The sequence below is a fragment of the Poecilia mexicana genome, unplaced genomic scaffold (genome assembly GCF_051168715.1).
Source record: "Poecilia mexicana isolate PSO_F unplaced genomic scaffold, ASM5116871v1 scaffold_23, whole genome shotgun sequence".
Classification (NCBI taxonomy): domain Eukaryota; kingdom Metazoa; phylum Chordata; class Actinopteri; order Cyprinodontiformes; family Poeciliidae; genus Poecilia; species Poecilia mexicana.
In genome coordinates, this window is record NW_028263392.1 from 22,346,846 (window position 1) to 22,367,783 (window position 20,938).

Here is a 20,938-nt window from a genome sequence, read left to right on the forward strand (position 1 = left end):
CAACAATTAAGGAAACTGATAATCACTCCATTGATCTATTGACCTATCAGTGCCAGGGGGCGGGGCTTCTCACCAGGGGCGGAGACAGCAGGTTGCTCTCCTCCAGGAACTCCTCCAGTGTCACCATCTCACTTCCTGGAGAACCTGGGCGGGGCTTAGTCCTGGCCCCGCCTCCTCGCTGCGGTTGGGCCCTCTGGGGGGCGTGGTCATAAGGGAGGGTGGAGCTCCGTGACAGGCTCTGCTGTGATTGGCTGAGGAACATGACATCATCACTGGAGAGGCTGGTTGAGTGCCGAGGGCGATCGAAGGCATCTGAGACCAGGAGAGAGATTCGGTTCTGTTACCGATCCGATTCCGGTTCTGGACCATGTCTAGGTCGGGGGTTCTGGTTCTGGGTCGGTGTACCTCTACAGGTGATGGGGGAACTGGACCCGGACGTGTTGTGGCTGAAGTCTTCAGAACCGGGTTGGCCTCCAAAGACCGGGTCTTCGTCAAAGAAACCCGGAACGACAATTTCCGTGTCAGGAACGCAGCGTGTTCTGGTTCTGTGGGTCGCTGCCGTGCTGGTTCCGGAGGCCCAGTTTGGAGTGGAACTCGGGCGGTTCCTGTGGATCACACCTGGGGGGAGAACCAGCAGCAGAGTTAGCTTCCGGAACCGACCGAGAGTGTTCCCATGGAAACAGAGATGTTCTGCCGCGCTGCCTAGAGGAGCTGTTGGTGCTGAACCAGACCGGTTCCGGTCTACAGCCTGAAACGGAAACCTGTCCCTGTGGTTGCTCCTGCTGAGGTGAAGGGGGCGATGTTGGGTAAAACAGGATGGAAACACTCAACGTTTCAGGGACATTTCATGTTTTGAAGCATAATAAAGAAAAACTGACTCCAGCTGAATTGGCAGAAACGTTTCCTTCACCAGCAGATGCAGTTAGTCAGTGCAGGGGGCATCGCTGCTCACTCCCTGGTCACATCGCATGCAGCACTGCAACCTCCACCCGCATGTCTGCAGCCTGATGCGTCAAAGGCTGTGTTTACACTGCAGCCTGAAGTGACCCAATTCCGATTTTTTTGACGTAATGCGACGTGTATCCGATCTTTTCATGACAGTCTAAACAGCACAGGTCGGATTCTTTTCGAATGCGACTCGGGCCACTTGGACATCCGACACGTATCCAATTCAAACGCGACCTAACGTTCACGTCGCATTCATCCGACCTGAACGTCACTGATACTCGACAAACTCCACTATAATGCATCCTGATACACAAGTGGGAAGAATAACAACAAACATGGCGGACTATGAGGATTAAGTTGTTAATATGCTGCAGATGTGTAAGCTAAGCTCCACCGTTAGCCTCCATATTTACTTCCACAAACACAGAGCACTTCTTCTGTTCATAGCGGTTGGCAGAACACTGAGAACGCTGATGTTATTGCGCCCTCTACTGGGCATGCGGGACACTTCCAGGTTCTTGCCCGTTCACACTGCAGAACACATACAGGTTGCATATGTTTAGAAGTGTGAACGGCCACGGCAGAAACAATCCAAACACTCGGAATTGGGTCACTTCAGGCTGCAGTGTGAACGCAGCCTGAAGTGACAAGTTCAGGTTCAGGTCTGGTCGGGTCCGGCTGCTGATGTCATGGCGACGCGGCGGCTGCTCACCGTTAGCTTCGTCTCCGTTGACGCTGTCGCTGCTGCTGCGATGTTCACCGCGCTCGGCCGGGCCTGTGGACCAATCAGAGAGCGTTAAACCCAGTCCGCACCAATCAGGGCGAAGCGGCGCAGCGACCGTCGTCCTTCTGGGTCGGGCCCGACCAGGACCATGGAAACAGTTCAGCCAGCATGTCCTGCTGAGGTTCTGCTCAGGTCCGATTCCAGGAACCGAACCAGAACCCCTGCAGACTAAGCAGCAGATGGAGCAGCAGCCAAACAGCGCTGAGCGTGGCAGGAAGAGGCGGGGCTTGGGCAGGAAGGAGGCGGAGCAACAGGTAAACAGAACTACTCACTATTAACTCGTCCATCAGCATGAAGAGCGAGAGAGAGAGAGAAAGAGAGAGAGGGATGGGAGATGATGATGATGATGATGAAGGGGGAGGGGCCTAGAAAACTCCTGTGGTTGCGATTGTAGGACTACTGATGACCTCATCTGTGATGTCAGAGGATGACCAAAATCGCAGGCGTCTGGAGAGAGAGAGGGCGGGGCGAGACGAGGAAGAAGAGGAAGAGGAGGGGAGGAGCTTGTCCTGACTTCTGCTGCGCAGGAAATGGAAACGTCTGGGGGGAGGGGCTGATAGGAGGAAGATGAGTAAAAGAAAAGTCATTGATCAGATATTGATGATTGTTTCCCAGCAGAACTAGGGATGCATCGATCTGATATCAATATCTGTATCGGTTTGATACTGAAGGAAATTGTAGATCAGGAGTCCAGAGTTTCCTCCAGCTGGGCCCAGTTTACCTGGCTGAGCAGGCAAATGTAACTGTAGTTTACTAAGATGCATTAATGAACAGCTAAATCTCAAAGATTAAACTGACAGCATCAGATTGTTGCTATGGTAACAAAACAATCTAATTATGTAGATTGTTCTTTGAACTTTTACAAAGTAAACTTGCCAGCTCCTTAAAATCTTAAATTTAAATATTAAACATTTTAAAATCTTTTAATTTATCTATGCTGAAACCATTAAATCAAATTTAACAGCATTGATATTCTCTTAGTTCGCTTATGCTTTGGGCCGGCTCTAAATGTGATCAGCATCGCATCGCGTTTTAGATCCACTGACTGATAACTTAATTTGACCCTTGCCCCTTAGTGGGGTCAGGAGGTGCTCCAGCTAATGTTCCGGGCGAGAGGCGGGGTCACCTGTCTGTCGCAGGGCAACACAGAGACAGACAGGACAAACAACCATGCACACACACACACCTAGGGACAATTAATAGTAAATAATAAAGACATTGTGGTATTCTTATTTAGCAATGTAATTATATTAGTTGTGCTACCACCCCATGCCACTAGAGGCAGTAGCAGGGCCGAAAAGATACGACTAAGAAGCAGATTTAGAAGTACACAGAAAGCTACAGAATTTGCTAAAAACTGTGAGCTGCCATGAAACTCCTTCCTAAAGGTGAAAATATATCACAAATTTCAAAAGAAAATAAAAACGGAAGTATAGGAAATAACGCCCCCTTCACTTCCGGATTGCAATGGTCCCATTTCCAAATAAGGTATGAGCATAGACAATATAAGGATAGACCCTCATGGACCGCTCTCGCCTATTGTCGCTGACGAGATTTAGGGCGGCCATCTTGGAGCGGTCCACCACTCCACTCAGCGTTATGTGTTTAGCAGCACAATGACGTATCAGCGGATTTAATGATCATAACACACTTTTTTGTTACTGTAAACCAAATTCAAACATCTATCAAAGCAACATTTATAAACAATTGTATTTTTAAGTATGTTTTTAATACATAGTTCATCATATTTAAATATGCTTAGTGGCTATAACAATAGAATAGGAATGGAATATTCTGATATCGATGTATGAAGAGCATATTACAAAGCACACAGCCGTTCATAATTTATTTAATAAATTATTTAGTAATATCAATACATATTTATATAACTATACAAACACTAATAAGTAATGATTAATACTGAATTATATATATATATATATATATATATATATATATATATATATATATATATATATATATATATATAATTATATATATATATATATATATATAAAAAATTTTTTCCAGGCGAGGATTTCCAGCTTCAGTGATTCAGTAGCTGAGATTGAGTCCAAAATCCGATGTGAGATCCATCCATCCTGCAGTGAATCCGTCTCTCTTTATAGATTTCTCCCTCTTCTTCCTCACATCGTGTCTTTAGGAAATTTTCAAAACAAAAACGGAAGATTTAGGATGTATCTTACTTTGACAGAGTGAAAGAATATAAATAATAGTCTTTACCACCTGTGTAAACTTTGCCGGTTAATGTTATAACACATAATATAAGTTTTATAATATGTGTTATATTGTTTCATTTCTAATATAGGCCCTTGTGTCAGATAATCTAAGTCAATGTTAGAGAATAATTAATTTTTTTAGATTTACAGAATCTCAGTTAGCCTTCATAACGGGGCTGAACCCGTATTACACCAAGCACTGTAGCTAATATTAGCTGGTATCTCGCCGGTGGACATAAATACAGTAAAGTAATATTCTAATCACAAAATATACACAATAATATGTCCATCTTACTTGTGAAATGTTGTCTGTGGAGCCCTCACATCAATAATCCATCGACCAGAACAACAATATCCCTCAGTGCTGAGGCATCTTCTGCTGTTTTGATTGAGCAAAGTAGGAGGGTATACCGCTCCAAGATGGCCGCCGTATTTCCTGCGACGGAGCGGCCAATGCGGGGTCTACTCTTATATTATGTCTATGGGTCTGTGACTGACAGTGGTCCATCCCGCCCCTTTCTGTTTGCTGCACTGAGGTGTACTTGGACTGGACCGACCTCAGCTTGTTTTGGTTCTGCTCATGAAGCTGAAAGTTAGCCATGGCTAACCTGATATTAGGTTAGCATGGCTAATATGATAGCTCATTAGCATCAACACGTAACTCGGCAGAAGGCTTTGGAAACAGGAAGCTGCAGCGGAGGAATGTTTTTCAGTTTGTTGGGAGTTTGAGAGCTTTTACTGTTTTAGATGACGTAGCATCGCTAACGCCTAAAATAAAATACTTATTTGTGTTAGGCTTAAGGAAAACATCGTCTAATTTGTTTATTTTTCCGTTGATGTGACGATTTACGCTTCGGTTCATTCAGGCTCAGGATGCAGACAATTCATAAACTCAGCGACTGCAAAGCGACTTAACCTGATTGTTTTTATTTACAATTATTTTATTGGCAATAAATACAATTAATATAAGTAATATTTAATGGTGCAGAAAAAGATTTGCAGCTTTGCAGAGTTTGAGCAATCTGTCCTTTATTGTGTAATTTACATTACAAACAGAAATGTTATATTTATACATAAATGATCAATTTCTGAACCATTGAAAGGTTTGTTGCAGTTTGACTTTACCAAAGTTAGACTTATTGATCAGTTTCTGGATTATTGATTCTCTATTAGCTATCAGACTGTTTCTCCGTGTCTAACCAGCTGGAGGCGCTGTTGCTGCTTCAACGAGCTGAACTTCCTCTCAGTCACTCAACAAAAACATTGTTTAATCGCAGGACTGGAAAAGAAAAGCTGGATTGGTGCATACCTCCCCAGAGCCAACAGAACCCAGAGTTTGCCCCAGTGTATTATAAGCCTGTGACCAGTGTTCCTAGTATAATAAATAAATGTTTTATTCTTTCACTTTTTGTGTATTTTTAAATATCTCAATCTGAAGTATTAGTGTATTAATGTAGCTTATGTAATGAAATAAAAAATAATTGACTGTTGGAATTATTTTCACTCTTTGCTGTCAATAGCAGAGTTGACATACTGTAAATTCTCTGGAAAAAAGTAAGAAATATATGTAGTTTAATGTTTGACAATGACTGATTTATAAATCAAAAGTCATTTCTCAATAACGTATAAAAAATAAATACAGGAAAATAATTTGTTTCTTGTCTTGAAATGTTAAATGTACATTAAACTACGGAATTATGTAAATATATTCTTCAATAAAACACTGTAAAAGTGTGTCTGTTCATCAATGTCATAAAAATTTTCAGAATCGTTTCCATCAAATAAAAACATTGTGCTCTTTAACTTAATTGTGCTCTTTAAAGTTAGAAACTCTCTTTAGTAATTTCTTTGATTGCCAAATATATTAATGTGTGAGAAAATGTGTCAATGGCAGGAATTAACTTAAAATACTTTGTAGAACGGCACTTTATCAAGTTCAGCCCATTCACTTGTATTACCTTACTGGCACATATTCCACATTCAGTAAATATGCACACATACATTATATATATGTGTGTGTGTGTGTGTGTGTGTTTGTGTGTGCATATTTGCACACACACAAACAGTTCTTCAGCAGAAAAGAGGAGAAAATTAACCTTACTGTTCAAGACTATATATACATTTCTTATATATTATTCATATATTTGTTATTTGAATAATAAAATATTTTTTATTAGTTAACAAATAAATAATATATATATTTTATATATACATATATTTTATTATTTAATATATTGACGTCTGTGTGTGTACATTTGTTCATAAATGTTGATTACTGTATATATAAAAACGATTTATCAAAATCAATTGTATTATAGATTCACAATTATTTTCTTTATTCAGAAATTACAATTAAAATATAATAAAAAAGTCATAAATGTTGTCTTTGGTGATTGTTTAATTTCCAGATATATTCACGTTTATATGTGAGTGGGACGATTAATGTCTATGCTTGTGGCAGGTGTCAGCGGAAGTGCCAGTACGAGGTGCCGAGGTCAGCCGAAGTCAGCCGAAGTCAGTGACAACACTGGCAGCTAGTCCCGAAAACAGTGGCACTTGTGGCGCGTAATGACACCTGCCACCGGAAGTGCCAGTAGTAGGAGCGGTGTTACGATTTGCGCTCGGCCCTGCTGGCGGAGCGGGAGGACCAGGACCGATGCTGACAGAACACCGGAAGAGCGGAGAGTTCAGTGTGTTGGCAGTGAAGCTATTCAGTTGAGTGTAACGGTTTGTTAGAGGGCCGAGCTGCAGCCTAAGGAATAGCAGCTCGCTTTTATTTCTAATAAACCCTGTTGACGGTACCACATCTGCGGTGTGTTGGCGTCATTACAGTATTTACTTACAGTACACCACTTTAAAAGGTAATTACAAGATTGAAAAGGTAAATGTGGTACGTACAGACGCCAGCTTTTTTTTTTTTTTTACCGTTTTTTGTTAAGAATGATAAAAAATAAAAAAAACTGGCGTCTGTAGCTACCAGTTTTTTATCGTTCTTTCAGAAAAACGGTAGATTACCGTTCTTTCGAAATAACGATAAACTACTGGCAGCTACAGACGCCAGAAGTTTACCGTTACTTCACAGTATCTATGCTGTACTTGCATTGACGGTAACCTACTCTCAGGATTAATTACGGTACAGCTACTGTGTATTTACAGTAAACTTCTGGCGTCTATAGCTGCCAGTATGTTACTGTAAATTTACAAGATTATTTCTTAGAGTGTGTACTGATCACTCAGGAGAGGGACCAAACTTGGATTCAATCAAGTTTTTCGCTGTCTCAGGAGAATCAAACACTTTTGTTTCACCGTTGATGGAGATCCGCAAACGGACAGGATAAATAAGACCATAGCGAACTCCGTCTTTTTTTTGCAGAAGCTTCTTTACCTCGTTGAAGGCAGCCCGGCGTCTGGACGGGTCGATGCTGTAGTCGGGAAAGATGAAAATCTGCTCTCCTCGAAACTCCAACTTGCCTTTCTGTCTGGCCAGTTGCTGCATCCGCTCCTTCTCCTGGCAGTAATGGATGCGCACAATAAATGGCTGCGGACGTTGGAGGCGCCGCTGGATGAGCTCTGACCAGCAGTGGAGCCTTTTCCAGACCGCCGGGACCACCCAGTACGTCGAATAACGGGTCAGCCATGAATCTGGTGGGGTTCCTCTGCTCCACTCCTTCAGGTACTCCCAGTATCCGTAGGTTACAACTAGGGCTGAAACGATTCCTCGAATGATTCGAGTACCTCGATTACTAAAATATTCGTTTACAACAGCCCTAGTTACAACGTCTCCCTCTATTTTCCAAGTCGTCTGTTTTTGCCAATAACTTTTTATATTGGTTGTTTAGGTCTGCGCAGCAAGTTTCCACAACTTCCAAGCGTTTGTCCAAATTTTCCAGGCCTTCTTCATAATCACCCATTTTCTTTGTGAATTCGTCAATAGCAGCTTGAATGGGTGAAACGGCTTTGGCGATTTCCTCTTTAATTTCTCATAGGTTTTCGTTTTCCTCTTGAATTACTCCTTTAACAATATCGCGGAATGTAAGCAGCATGGCCCGGTCTATAGCCGCCTTGCTAGCAGCCTCCGGGTTGTTAGCTTGCGCTCCTTTAGCAGATGGTTTAGACCACATGTGTCAAACTCAAGGCCCGCGGGCCACATGTGGCCCGCCATGTCATTTTATGTGCCCCCCTCTCTCCCCCCCCAGCGTTTTATAGGCCCATGATTGACTTAAAATAGGTTTTGAGCACGAATTGACTACAAACTACATCTCCCATAATGCATTCCGATTGTTACCAGCCAACATTATGGCTTCTCGCCACTAGAGAGCAGCAGAGTCACTTCAAGCTGCTTATTGATTTTCCCAGCGAATAAAACTGAGACATCGACAAGCTAACATCAAAACGTCCAAGAAAAGAAACATCGATTTACAAGTAAGACTGTGAATGAAGATGTGTGAGTTGGTGTCAGGGCGGCAGGTGGCGCTAGACTTTTTTGTTATCCGTTATCTTGATCGACAACATTAAAAAAATCGGTCCTGTACTATTTTTATCCGTGAAATTACAATCATATTAACATCGGCTATTTAGTCGCATTTCATGTGGTTCAGTTAATATTCACCGTGAATCCAGATCCCATCACAGATTAAGCAGATAAATGCATCTACAGTTTCTCGTAGTGACAAAAACCACTGACTGAGGCCCCAATAACTTTTAATAAATTAAATTAAGCGAATTTACTTAAATTAGCATCACTTCACCCGCTGGGGTCTGAACAACTTCCTCCTGGTTCCCATCTGCAGAAAAATCTGCGCTAATTCATCAGTCAGTTGGATCTGTCTGATCCAAACAGATCAACTGGACTCTGAGTGTTTTACCCTGTGCGGTCCGGTGTGCGCTTCTACCAGGATTTTTTTTTTTTTGCGTGGTTTCGCTTCTCCGAAACGGACAGATGATGTTACGTCTGCAGCTCCTCCAGAGCGGCTCTCCTGGGTAACGTGAACCCAGAAGGCTCCATTTGTTAAATCCGCTGGATGAGTTACTCCCAGAGGTTTCTAATTCTTCGCAGTCTGCAGTGGTTGAGCAGCGGACTGCGCATGTTACAGTCTAATTAACTTTTGCATCGTCATTTATTTCCTCAAGATAAACTGCCGGCTCATCTAATGGATTAACACAACGTTGGATTCTCTTTAGTTTTCTCTGGTCTGTGATGGAGACTTGAATTTAACGCGCCATTTCAACCAAAGGTTTTGAATGCGCTTCCTAACCAGACGCTCCAAAGCGTTATTTAACAATATGAGGTGTTGTTTAATTTATTTTTAACATTGTATTTTCATACATTTATGCTAGGGCTGCCCAAGTCTAGTTTTCCAGAGCTCCCATCTGCAGCTTTAGATGCGTTCCTCCTCTAACACACCTGGACCATTGACTCATTATAAGCCTCTACAGAACTGAATGAGGGAAGTCAACCTTTTGTCTGGGTGTGTTTTAGCAGGGATGCATCCAAAAGTTGCAGTCTAGAGGACTGGACCTGGGCACTCCTGATTTGTACCGTCAATGTGGCCCGTTGAGGGGGGCCAATATGCTGAAGTGGCCCTCGGTGACATTGAGTTTGACACCCCTGGTTTAGATGGCATTTTGCTTAAACAGAAGTGGAAATAATTGATGTATCACTTTATCTGATGGGTGTGCTTAAGGCTGACATGACACTGTCATAAACATGACATAACACCTGTTATGGACATGAGGGAGGTTTTATGAATGTTTATGACTGTTGTCAAGAAGTTTCATTCGGTAAATAAAGTTGCATTAAAAGTGTCATCGGTGGGGGTGCTGTGGTGGCGCAGGGGCAAAGCACGACCCATGTATTGAGGCCATAGTCCTTGTGGCGGTGGTCGCAGGTTCGATTCCCAGCCTGGCGACATTTGCTGCATGTCTTCCCTCTCTCACTACCCTTTTCCTGTCAAACTACTTTAAAATAAAGGCCACTAGAGCCAATAAAACCTTTAAAGAAAATAAAAGTGTCATCGGCCATTAAAGAGTTGATTTCCTACTGCACATCCTCATCGCCACATCGGCTCGTCCATCTCAGGATCGGCTCAGACTATTGGTCTGAACCACAGACGCATCACAACCGCCTACGGGAAGCCTACAGGGCCAAAATCAAATTCCTATCATGACTGTCAATCTGCTACAAACGGCCGAACCACAATGTTATCAATGCCGACATGAACATCAGTAATTACTGAAAATACAGTTTTAGTTTCTGTATATATTGTGTAACCCAAATGTTCATAAAACTCTTATATTTTTGTTCAGTCTACATTTCCTGTCAGCTTAACATCTTTTAATACAAAGATGTTGGGTTCTGTTGGGCTCAGAACCACCAGAACCCAACAGAAACCATAACCCTAACCATTTCCACGGCAACAATAACCTGCAGCAGCTGCTGCTTGGACCAGCAGGGGACAGACTGCAGGTTCCGGTTCTGGGGGAGCGGGCTCACCTCGGCTGGGGGGGGCGGTCCGGCCCGGGCTGCTGCTCCGGTTGCTATGGTTACTGAGCGAGTCACTTCCTGTGCGATGGGGGGCGGGCGGCGGGGCCTCCGGGGGAATCGGGGGGGGCGTGGACGGCAGGGGGATGTCCGGAGCGCTTCGGGCCCGCTCCCGGTTCTGGTCCTGGTCTCGGCCGTTCTCCTTCCTGGGCTTGATGAGCTTAACCAGAGCTCTGGCTCCGGACCACTGGCTCCTCCTGAAACACACAGACCCAACATCAGAACCGGGCTGGACCAGAACCCTCCAGAACCAGCAGCGCCGCTACTTTTTGGGTGTCGGGTCGTAGAACTTGTACTGGTCCATGATCTTCTCCTCCAGCTTCTCCTTCTGCCGCCGCAGCGCGTTCAGCTTGTCTCTGAGGACACAGAGGTCAGACAGAGGTCAGACAGAGGTTCTGGTCCCGGCTCCGGCCTGTCCCGGTTCCGGTCCGACTCACATGTAGAGCTTGTGCTCCTGGTGGAACTGCTCCTTGCTCTCCAGGCTGCGCTCCAGCAGGGTCTGGTTCTGCTGACCCAGTAGGTGGATCTGGCTCAGCAGGTGGTGGTTCTCCTCCTCCAGGTTCCCCTTCAGGCGGCTCAGCAGCTGCACAACCAGAACCAGAACCGGGCCCACTGTTACTGTCTGTAGGCCCTCTGCAGATTAACCCTGGATGGGTTTTGGCCTGGGTTCTGACCCGACCCAGCTCATAACTGGTACCTCACCTCACAGTGGTTGTTCAGTTTGGTCATGGAGAGGTCCAGGTTCTGGTTCTGGTCCATCAGCGAGTCGTACCGGGCCGTCCACTGGCTCACCTCCTGCTGAGCCGAGCTTAACAAGTTCTTCAGCTCGTTAAGCCGCTGCTGGAGGTTCTGGTTGTGCTCAGCATGCTGGTTCTGGTTCTGGGTCAGTCTGGGCAGACGAGGAGAGACACTCTGAGGAGAAACGACCCGGACCAGGCTGGTTCTGGTCAGCAGATAAAACCATGAACCGTTTTCCTCCCTCCTCTGTTCTGACCCGGTTCTGACCCTACTCACTAAAACCTCTGGTTGTTCAGTTTGGACCTCCTCTCTTTCAGATTTTAATCCTTTAGCGGCCATGTTGGTGTCCTATGTCGCCCCCTGCTGGTGCAGGACGAGTTTCTTCATCTAGAAACTTTTTAAGCTAATTGGAAAAATTAGCTGAACTTTTTTGCAAGAGACACTACAGGAATAAACTGACTCCCTCAGTGTTCTGGACCGGTCCAGACCCGGGCAGCGAGGCCCGGCTTCTGGCTGACCCAGCACAGCATCCAGAACCAGCAGGGTCTGTTCTGGTTCTCTTACCGGTCCACTTCAGACTTCAGCTCCAGGTTCTCCTGCTGGAGGAGTCGGTTCTTCTGGACCTCCTGCTTCAGCTGCTGCGCCTCCTGCTGCTCCTCCCACCGGTCCTTCAGTTGCAGCAGAGCCTGGTACCTGCAGAAACACCTGGATCAGTGAACCGGGTGGGTTCAGGTTCTGTTCACAAGAACCATCCCCCATCCTGTAGCTGTGCATGGACCTACAGACTGACTCCGGCCACCAGGGGGCAACAAGCTGCTGGGGGGAGGAAGTAAAGTCTAAGATTGAAATATTTTATCATCTGCTGATGGAGAGGTTCCGGTCCCGGATTGGACCAGCTGCCGAGACGGGAAAGATCAATTTCCTTCCTGTTGGACTCGAAGCTGACGGATCGTTTCCTCTTCTAGTCGTCAGAAATAATCAGAAAAAAAATCCAGAAGCAGCCCAACTCTTCCTCCTGCGCAACTTGGAGGTGTGCGATGCCAGGAGGACTCACTTGCTGTGCAGCGCCCGGTGCTCGCCCTCCAGCGCCCTCTGCTGGCCCTTCAGCGCTGCGTGCTGGCTGATCAGCTGCTCGTACTCGTGTGCCTGCCTCTCGTGCACGCTCAGCAGGCGCTCGTGGTCGGCGAGCGTGCTCTTGCGGGCGCGCCACGCCTCATCGCGCTGCCGCTGCCACGACTCGGCCTCGGCCTCCAGGGCGCCTACCTGGCCCTGTAGCACGGCATTCTGGGCCATGAGGGAGGCACTCTGCGAGGACACGGCCGAGATGTCCACCTAAGAAACAGGAGGACAGGGGGTGAGACAGGTGACCCCCAGGAGACTCGCAGCGCCCCCTGGGGGACCTGCGGTGGTGTAGCAGCACCTGCAGCTTGGCGGTCTGGGTGTGCAGGCCAGCGTTGTGCTCCTGCAGGGTGGAGGCGTGGCGCTGCAGCGCCGCCATCTGGCTGTTGAGGGAACTGTTCTGGCTCTCCAGCTGCTTCAGCTGCTCCTTCAGCAAGCTGCTCTCCGTCTGCAGGGAGGCGTTCTGCAGGAAACCACCAATCAGAACCAGAACCAGAACCGGCAGATGGAGGATCAGGGAGGCTTACGCTCTTCTCCACGGCGATCAGATGATCCTGGAAGCGCAGCAGCTCAGGAGCGGCACCGCGCACCGAGGCATGCTGGGAGCTGTCCTTCTGCTGCTGAAACACAGGAACCGGCAGGACTGGGTCAGAACCATCTGATTCGGGTCAGAACCATCTGATCCGAGTCAGAACTTTGTGTGGGCCTACGGTGGTCAGTTGGCGGCGCAGGGACTCGTTCAGGGCGTTGCTCTCCTCCAGCTTCCTCTCCAGGCCGCCGATCTCCTCCTTCAGGCTCTGATGGAGGTTCAGGTCCGGCCACCTGTGGGAATCCAGGGGACAGAGGGAGAAAGAGGGAACGATGAGGGAACGATGAGGGAACGATGAGGGAACGATGAGGGAACGTCAGAGTAAAGATGCTGGTCAGTGGTCACTGGTTCAGATTTACAGTCGGCCTTCAGCTGTAACTCCTGCCACTTTGGACCATCGAGACCTGGAGGGGAAGGAGTGAAGCGGTCCTCCTGCCCTCCTGTCTCCCTTTCCTCCTGTCTCCCTGTCCTCCTGTCTCCCTGTCCTCCTGTCTCCCTGTCCTCCTGTCTCCCTGTCCTCCTGTCTCCCTGTCCTCCTGTCTCCCTGCCCTCCTGTCTCCCTGTCCTCCTGTCTCCCTGTCCTCCTGCCCTCCCTTTCCTCCTGTCTCCCTGTCCTCCTGTCTCCCTTTCCTCCTGTCTCCCTGTCCTCCTGTCTCCCTGTCCTCCTGTCTCCCTTTCCTCCTGTCTCCCTGTCCTCCTGTCTCCCTGTCCTCCTGTCTCCCTGTCCTACCTGTCCTCCAGTGTGTGCTCCTGCTGCAGCAGCGTCTCCCGGCTCAGTCCAATCCTCTCCAGCTCCTCGTCGATTCTCTCCAGCTCCAGGTTCTGCTGCTGGGCCTTCAGCTTCTCAGACACCAGCTCCTGCAGAGAGAAGGTCAGAGGTCAGAGCGCCTCCTCCTGCCAGTTGCTTCCAGAGTAATCCTCCGTCTCCTCCTGACCTCCCTCAGGGTGTCCAGGGTCTTCTTGTCGATGGTAGCCTCCTTCTGCAGCTCCTTGTTCTCCCGCTCTAGCTCCTTGGCTTTAGCCGACACCTCCTCCAGCCTCTCCAGCTCCCTCCTCAGGGTGGCGGCCTCCTTCAGAGAGGTGGAGGCCAGACTGGAGGTCTCCTCCAGCTCCAGCTCCTTAGCCTCCTGCAGTGTTCGGACTCTCAGGTTCTCCTTCTCCAGCTGCTTGCGGCTCCTCTCTGCCTGTTCCAGATCTGACTGAAGCTTCCTCCTTTCCTCTTCTGCCTCCTCTCTTCTTCTGCGCTCCTCCTTCAGGTCCTCCACCTCCCGGCTCAGCTCCTCCTCCCTTCTCTGGTTCTCCCTGGCCCTCCCGTCCGCCTCGAGCTTCTCCTCCCTGCTCCTCTCTAGCTGCCCCTGTAGTTGTTGTTTCTCCTGATTCAGAGCCAACAGGTTCAGCTCCAGCCTTTCCGCCCTTTTCCTCTCTCCCTGCGCCTCCTCCCTGGCCTCCTCCAGACTCTTCTGGGCCTCCTGGGTCTCCCTCTGCGCCTCCTGCAGCTCTTCCTGCAGTGTGGGCAGGCGGGCGGAGGAGGAGCGCAGGTTCTCCATGGAGCGGCGGAGCTCCAGGTTCTCCGTGGACAGCAGGCTGTTCTGCGCCTCCTGCTGGGCCAGCCGCTGCAGCTCCTTCTGGGCCTCCTCGGCCTCACGTCTCAGGCGGAGCGCCTCCTGCTGCAGGGAGGTCACCTGCCTCTCTAGGACCTCAGCATGCTGGCTGCAGGAGCGCAGCGTCGCCACCTGGAGGCAGAGCGGGGATGAGTCGATTGCATCCGGACCGGGAACCAGCACAGATCCCAGTGCCTACCTCTCGAGTCAGAGCCTCCCTGCTCCGCTCCAGACGGGCCGCCTCCCTCTGTGCCTCCTCGCAGCGCCCCGCCCGCTCCCTCAGAGACTCCGCCTCCTCACTCACCACCTTCAGCTGCGCCTCCAGGCTGGCCAGCCGCGAGCCGGCGTCTGTGACGCTCTGGTGCAGCAGGCGGTTCTTGGCTTCCGCCTCCCGGACTCGGGCCTCGCTGCTGGACTGAGCGCGCTCCTGGAGGGCCTTCACCGCCTCCGACAGGTGCTGCTGCTCGCTCTGCAGCTCCGAGATCTGATTGGACGAGACGGTGAGGGGGCTGGGGGGATAAATGATGGGACGAGGCGGAGAGGCAGACGTACCTGGCGGTCCTTGTCGGCCCGCAGAGCGTGAATCTCTCGCTCCAGACTCTGTTTCTCCTTCAGGAGCTCCTCCCCCAGAGTCTCCATGTCCTGACTGGTCAGTTTCTCCTGGTCCAGCAGAACCTGGAGACGCTCCAGCTGGGAAAAACATGTCAGGGTTAACCTGCAGGAACCATTCGGCTGGACATCTGTCCATGGTGGCGTACAGAAAAAAAACACTGTGAAGATTTACGCACAGGTATTACGATGGACAATGTATGAAAGTTTGCAACATGAACGCAAACATTTCTATGGTGACGCATCTGATCTACGGTGACTTTATCCATCTGAACTGCTTCAGATTTTCTCTGCAGTGCAAACTTTCAGTATGAAAGCTGAGGCCTCTTCCTGGGCGAAGCCGCTGCTGTTTCTCCTGAGGAACCGGACCAGGAGTCCTGGTCCTGAACCGCAGGATCCACCAGAGGACCCACAGGGTTTATACAGGAATCTCAGAGTTGAATTTACTACTTTTACTACCTTTCTTAGTACCTCCACAATATGTTTATTACCAACACAAAATCAAGCCAATTTTGTGCCGATTTCCTCAATTTTGGGAGATGGGTGATCAGTGGATATTTACATGAAGCCGATCTCATCCTCTGATCTTATAAATCAGCTGCTCTGCAGTGAGAGGTTTGACTGACAGACCGGCTGCAAGCTGGTCGTTATCAATAGTGACCCCACAGTTACCAACTCAAACTTTTTTCCTATATTTAGCGACATTTCAATCAAAAAAATGGCACTGGCTAAAATCAAAATCAGCAGGTCAAACTTTTTATAGATTGATAATCTATGATCTGAGAGAAAGCTGCGATCGGTTCACTGACCCATGTAAGATGAAGGCTCTTCTAAAACTTTATCCCACTTACTGACGGTCTAACTGTGACTTTATCTTGACCAAAACCTCACGTTAAAAACAGGAAGCACTATTTTCAGGGCTTATCCTAAATCCATAAGACTCAGGATATTTGGTTTTTATAAAATATCAGTAAAATGCATATTTCACAGGTCATTGAAAAGTTTAAATAAATAAACGTCCATGTGCAGCGAAATTCGGTGTTTCGGTACCAACACACCAACTCTGCCAGATCATCGATCAGAGCAGCACCGCTGTGTTCAGATCATGTTATAACCCAAATAAACATCAAGCCTGGAAACGTTTGTGGGTTTTATGGTGTTGGATCCTCATACATTATAGAGGAGCTGTTTGTTACTATGGCAACGAGTCTGCGTGTAGCTAGCCGACACGGAAACTGGGGGGAGGAGGATACGAGTGGTTTTGAGTTGTTCTTTGACGGTTTTTCTGAGTTATTTTCCCTTTGCTGTGGCGCGCTGCTCTAAGAAGGTTTCATTTAGTTACCGGAACCGTATTGAACCGATACCGGACGGGATTTGTTCTGTATTTCTATAAATGTCTGATAGACACGCCCATCAGAAACATATCAACACAATAATGACACAATCATGACCAAATAAAAAAAACAGGAAATATTAAGGTCAGCTAAATTCTCGTGGCGGGAGCTGAAGGACCCCTGAACGCTACGGAGCGACGCTGTTGTGGTTGCCTAGAGACGGACACTACGCAGCCGCGGTGAGCTGCTATCGACCCGTGTCTTTACAAACGTCCTCAGCCCGATTCCATGTCCTTAGAAGCAAAACCTCTCATAAAGATACAAACATGAGAAGGAAGACGCAAATCCCAGGGTGAGTAATGTTAGTGAGGATGAACACAGGCAATTTTAAAAAATGTGTCAGTGGCACAGTGTGAAGCCAGACAGAATGGATCAGGACAGGACCTGCAGACCCGTCAGAACCTAAAGAACCAGAAATCAGAGACTCTTCATCTCCTGAGGCTGATATGGTGCAGAACATTTTGCAATGATTAAGTTTCTTATTGTGGTTTTAGTCGACTGTTATGGTTTGATTATTTACTTATTTAATGTACAATAATATCAGCCAAAATAATGATAATTTAAATAACAAATCATTAACAAATTCACAGTAAACTCTTCATCTCCTGAGGCTGATATGGTGCAGAACATTTTGCAATGATTAAGTTTCTTATTGTGGTTTTAGTCGACTGTTATGGTTTGATTATTTACTTATTTAATGTACAATAATATCAGCCAAAATAATGATAATTTAAATAACAAATCATTAACAAATTCACAGTAAATACTTCTGAGGACATTTTGAATATTAAATCAGGTGCTATGATCAGTTACTCAGTACTTGAGCAGTTTACCAAATACTTTTTACACTTGCTTAATTAAACGTGTTTACGGTATGCTGCTCTGATTGGAGTACAGTTTTGGGGAACTCTAACCGATGAATGATAAACTTGTACGTAAAAGTTTTACCTCTTTTCCTACAATTACAGTGGAATTGTACTTTTGAGTGTGTTCACACTGCAGTCCGTTAGCGCTGCAGTTGGTGTTATTTAGTTGCTGCGGCGTACAGGTAACACAGGTATGATAAGAAATCTGCTGAGTAAGCAGTATGTGACGTAACATCGATGTGTGCGTTACCATAAGGCAGTGGTTCCCAAACTTTTTCTTCTGCGCCCCCCCTATGGATTACAAATGGCTGTCTGGTTGAAACGAGCGTGTGAGGGGGGGGGGGCATCGACTTTTTGGGGGGCAAAATGAATGTAGCTGAAAATAGAAACCAACATCGGTAGCCTACAAGCTACTTGTTAAGCTTAAGGTTCTGTATTGATGTTAGCTAGTCATCTTTTAGCTAACATTACCTGCATCCAACAGCTTTACTCAACTCAGTCGGTTAGTTTGGAGGGAAAAACTGTGAAAAGTTCTTTGCTGGTTTGCTGCCGTGATTCTAACACAAACCTACGTAGCTCCGCCCAGCAGCAGCAGGTCTCCTTCACAGGTGGAAACCCAGCGCGAGCGTGTAGCGCTCATGTTGCGTTTTAAGGCGGCTCGGAAAAACAGGTTACAGCATGTTAACAACGGATTAAACAGTTTTAACTGCTGATAAAAGTGACAGAGGACACAGATATGGGAAGTGTGGAAGCCTCTACTGTATCAAATTGATATAGGAATAACAGAGAGTTGGCCATTCTAAGGTAAAAACCCAGCCCATACAGTGTTCATGTTTTTTTTTGTTTTTTTTTCATCCAGACGGCTTCCCGCGCCCCCCCTGCAATGACACGGCGCCCCCCCTAGGGGGCGCGCCCCACAGTTTGGGAACCTCTGCCATAAGGTATGCTGGATTGACGGGTATGACAGATAGTCAGAACACCGGCTTTAGAGGAAGCAAGGCCCGCTGCCGGTCTGCAGCTCCCAACGCGTTGCTGGTAAAACTTCAGCTCGTAGCTGAGCTGGAGTTTGAAGTTGCATCGCTCCGTTTAGCACCAAGACATGAAACGGGGATCTGCTCCACGGTGGAGCCCCGACCCGCGCAGGAATCTGCTGCTGATGAATGGCGGCTGCTCCGGTCGGTGTGATTTGGTCACCATCACGTCGTTCCAGGTCAAATTTAGATTTTTTTGCCTTTCGCTCATTCCTAGTCTTTGAATCTCGGATCATTGAGCCAAAGTTGGGAAAACTTATATTTTCCCATGGCGAAGCGCAAAACGACTAGCTGGTCTCAACATGCTAGGCGGGTCCAACACTACGGATGCAGACAGCAGCTGGGATCCATCAGTCACAGCTCAGGTCCTGCCAGTACGTAGTTATAATTGTTTATACAGATTTTAGTAAAACGAAGATAAAACTGTAATTGAGCATCAATGGAAAATTAAAAACATTTTGAAGGGCTAATGAAAAATGTACTACCTTTAGTTACTTCTTACAGCTGGAGATGGGCACCAGCAACCCTCCCGACCCCACTAGGGACAAGGGTGTAAGATAATGGATGGATGGATGGATGGATGGATGGATGGATGGATGGATGGATGGATGGATGGATGGATGGATGGATGGATGGATGGATGGATGGATGGATGGAGTGAGTTACTTCTTACTACCTATTACTGTCTTAATTTGAGCTCATTTAATTAACTCCACCAGAGGATCCACCCAGTCCTCTGGATCCTCTGGTCCTGGTTCCTGACTTCAGCAGGAGAGCTCCTGCGGTTCTCCTCCACCTGCCGGTCCAACTCCTGCTCACCTTGTTGCTCAGGCTCTGGTTCTCCCGGTCCAGTTCCTGCGTGTGCAGCTGCTGCTCCTGCAGGAGCAGGTTCTCCTCCTTCAGTCTCTCTATGGAGGCCTGCAGCTCCCGGTTCTCCTTCTCCAGCTTCAGAACCCGGCTGGTGACGCCTTCATTGAGCTCGTGGACCAGAGACTTGTGACCTGCAGAGCAGAGAGGTCAGAGAGGTCAGCCGGTTCAGGGAGCTGACCCGGTAGCAGCTTGACGGGCCGATCAGAACCGTACTCTCTGAGGCGAGGCCATCATGGTTCTTGGAGAGCTGCTCCAGCTCCCAGCCCAGATGGGCCGACTCATTCATGCTCTGCTTCTGGCCCAGCTCCAGCAGCAGGTTCTCCTCCAACAGCTCCTCCAGCCGCTGCCGCTCGCCCTCGCGCTCCTGCAAGACAACCAGGACCATCAGGTTCTGGTTCTGGAGGGAACCCAGACCCAGAGAGGACTGTCAGGTTCTGGTAGCATACCATCTCTAGGTCGTGGATCTTGGCGCGCAGCAGCAGGTTGTCCTTCTCCAGCGTGTGCAGCTTGTCGCAGCGCCCCCTGGCGGCTGCCAGCTGCTCCTCTAGCAGCACCTTGGTCTCCAGCAGCGTCGTGTTGTCGTCTCGCAGCTCCTGCGGGAACGAAGCACAGTCCTGACCGGGTCCTGACCGGGTCCAGCCACACAGACCAGGTTCTGTGTGGCGACCGGCGCCACACAGAACCTGTGCTCCAAGTATTCACGTCCACCTCCATCCGGGTCTTGTAGAAGTGAACATCGTTGAGTCGCTCCTTGCAGCGGCCAAGCTCCACCTCCAGCCGGTCCACCCGCGCCGCTCGCTCCCTCAGGGCGTCCACCTCGTCCCGGTACGCTCGGACCGAACGGGCCTCGCAGGACAACGACTGGTTCTGATCCACAAACACACGATAAGTGTAACCGGGCTGGACGAATGTTCTGGCTCTGAATGGAGTGAGATCGGACCTCTTGCTTGAGTTTCTGCAGCTCCTGATCCAAACGCTCCGCCTCGTGTTTTGAATCCATCAGCTGTTCTGTTTTCTCCTCCCTGCAAACAGAACCAGAACCATCAGACCCAAAGACCCAAAGCATTAAATCAAATTCAGCAGCATTGATCATCTCAATAATAAATGTTACATTTATGTATCTGTGTTAAGTTATCAGCATTTATGGCCCCTGAAGACTAGTTGTGGGTTTAGATGGTTTCATTGGTGATGTTTTCCATAAAATATAATAAGCCAGTAATACTTTTACATTTCCTGTCAACAGTAGTAGGTGAGACAGTCATCATGGAAAAATTATATATAGTAAGATAATTTATATTGCTATTTTCACCCTGTGTTTTGTACTATAAAGTATTTGTTTTTCATTTAGCTTAACCAATTTTGATGATTTTTCACTGCATTTTCCCATTCAAATGCTCGGAAGCTGAGTTGGTGAGGCAGCAGTGAGCTGAGCCTCACCTGGACTGATCAGCCTCCAACTGCACTGGCTGCCATTCTATGGGAGCAGCTCCTCCTGTCTGTATGTCGCCAATAAAATGGTTGAAAAACATTTAATGTATGAACTGATTTTCCATAATCTAGCTACAGTGTACAGTGTTTGTTATCCCCAACTGTGTGTGACGTGTTTCG

The 20,938-nt window shown here is 47.8% G+C and overlaps 1 protein-coding gene across 3 annotated transcripts in view; it reads right to left on the minus strand.

Moving 5' to 3' along the window:
* Positions 1 to 20,938, minus strand: part of ccdc88c (coiled-coil and HOOK domain protein 88C) — a 33,321-nt gene that overhangs the window by 1,462 nt on the left and 10,921 nt on the right. Inside the window, exons 9-29 of one of the 3 annotated variants that reach the window (XM_088003054.1) lie at positions 20,271 to 20,352; positions 20,039 to 20,197; positions 19,777 to 19,923; positions 19,544 to 19,694; positions 19,280 to 19,461; positions 15,113 to 15,250; positions 14,760 to 15,044; positions 13,895 to 14,692; positions 13,690 to 13,817; positions 13,081 to 13,192; positions 12,898 to 12,987; positions 12,672 to 12,833; positions 12,306 to 12,583; positions 11,816 to 11,944; positions 11,216 to 11,402; positions 10,951 to 11,096; positions 10,780 to 10,869; positions 10,466 to 10,710; positions 1,661 to 1,723; positions 406 to 618; positions 74 to 312 (exon numbers count right to left, since the gene is read on the minus strand). In XM_088003054.1, the coding sequence (XP_087859180.1) occupies positions 74 to 312; positions 406 to 618; positions 1,661 to 1,723; positions 10,466 to 10,710; positions 10,780 to 10,869; positions 10,951 to 11,096; positions 11,216 to 11,402; positions 11,816 to 11,944; positions 12,306 to 12,583; positions 12,672 to 12,833; positions 12,898 to 12,987; positions 13,081 to 13,192; positions 13,690 to 13,817; positions 13,895 to 14,692; positions 14,760 to 15,044; positions 15,113 to 15,250; positions 19,280 to 19,461; positions 19,544 to 19,694; positions 19,777 to 19,923; positions 20,039 to 20,197; positions 20,271 to 20,352 (4,024 nt within the window). Of the gene's footprint in view, positions 1 to 73; positions 313 to 405; positions 619 to 1,660; positions 1,724 to 2,004; positions 2,286 to 10,465; positions 10,711 to 10,779; positions 10,870 to 10,950; positions 11,097 to 11,215; positions 11,403 to 11,815; positions 11,945 to 12,305; positions 12,584 to 12,671; positions 12,834 to 12,897; positions 12,991 to 13,080; positions 13,193 to 13,689; positions 13,818 to 13,894; positions 14,693 to 14,759; positions 15,045 to 15,112; positions 15,251 to 19,279; positions 19,462 to 19,543; positions 19,695 to 19,776; positions 19,924 to 20,038; positions 20,198 to 20,270; positions 20,353 to 20,938 lie in introns of those variants that run through there. The other 2 variants (XM_088003053.1, XR_015762088.1) reach the window with 2 other exon arrangements.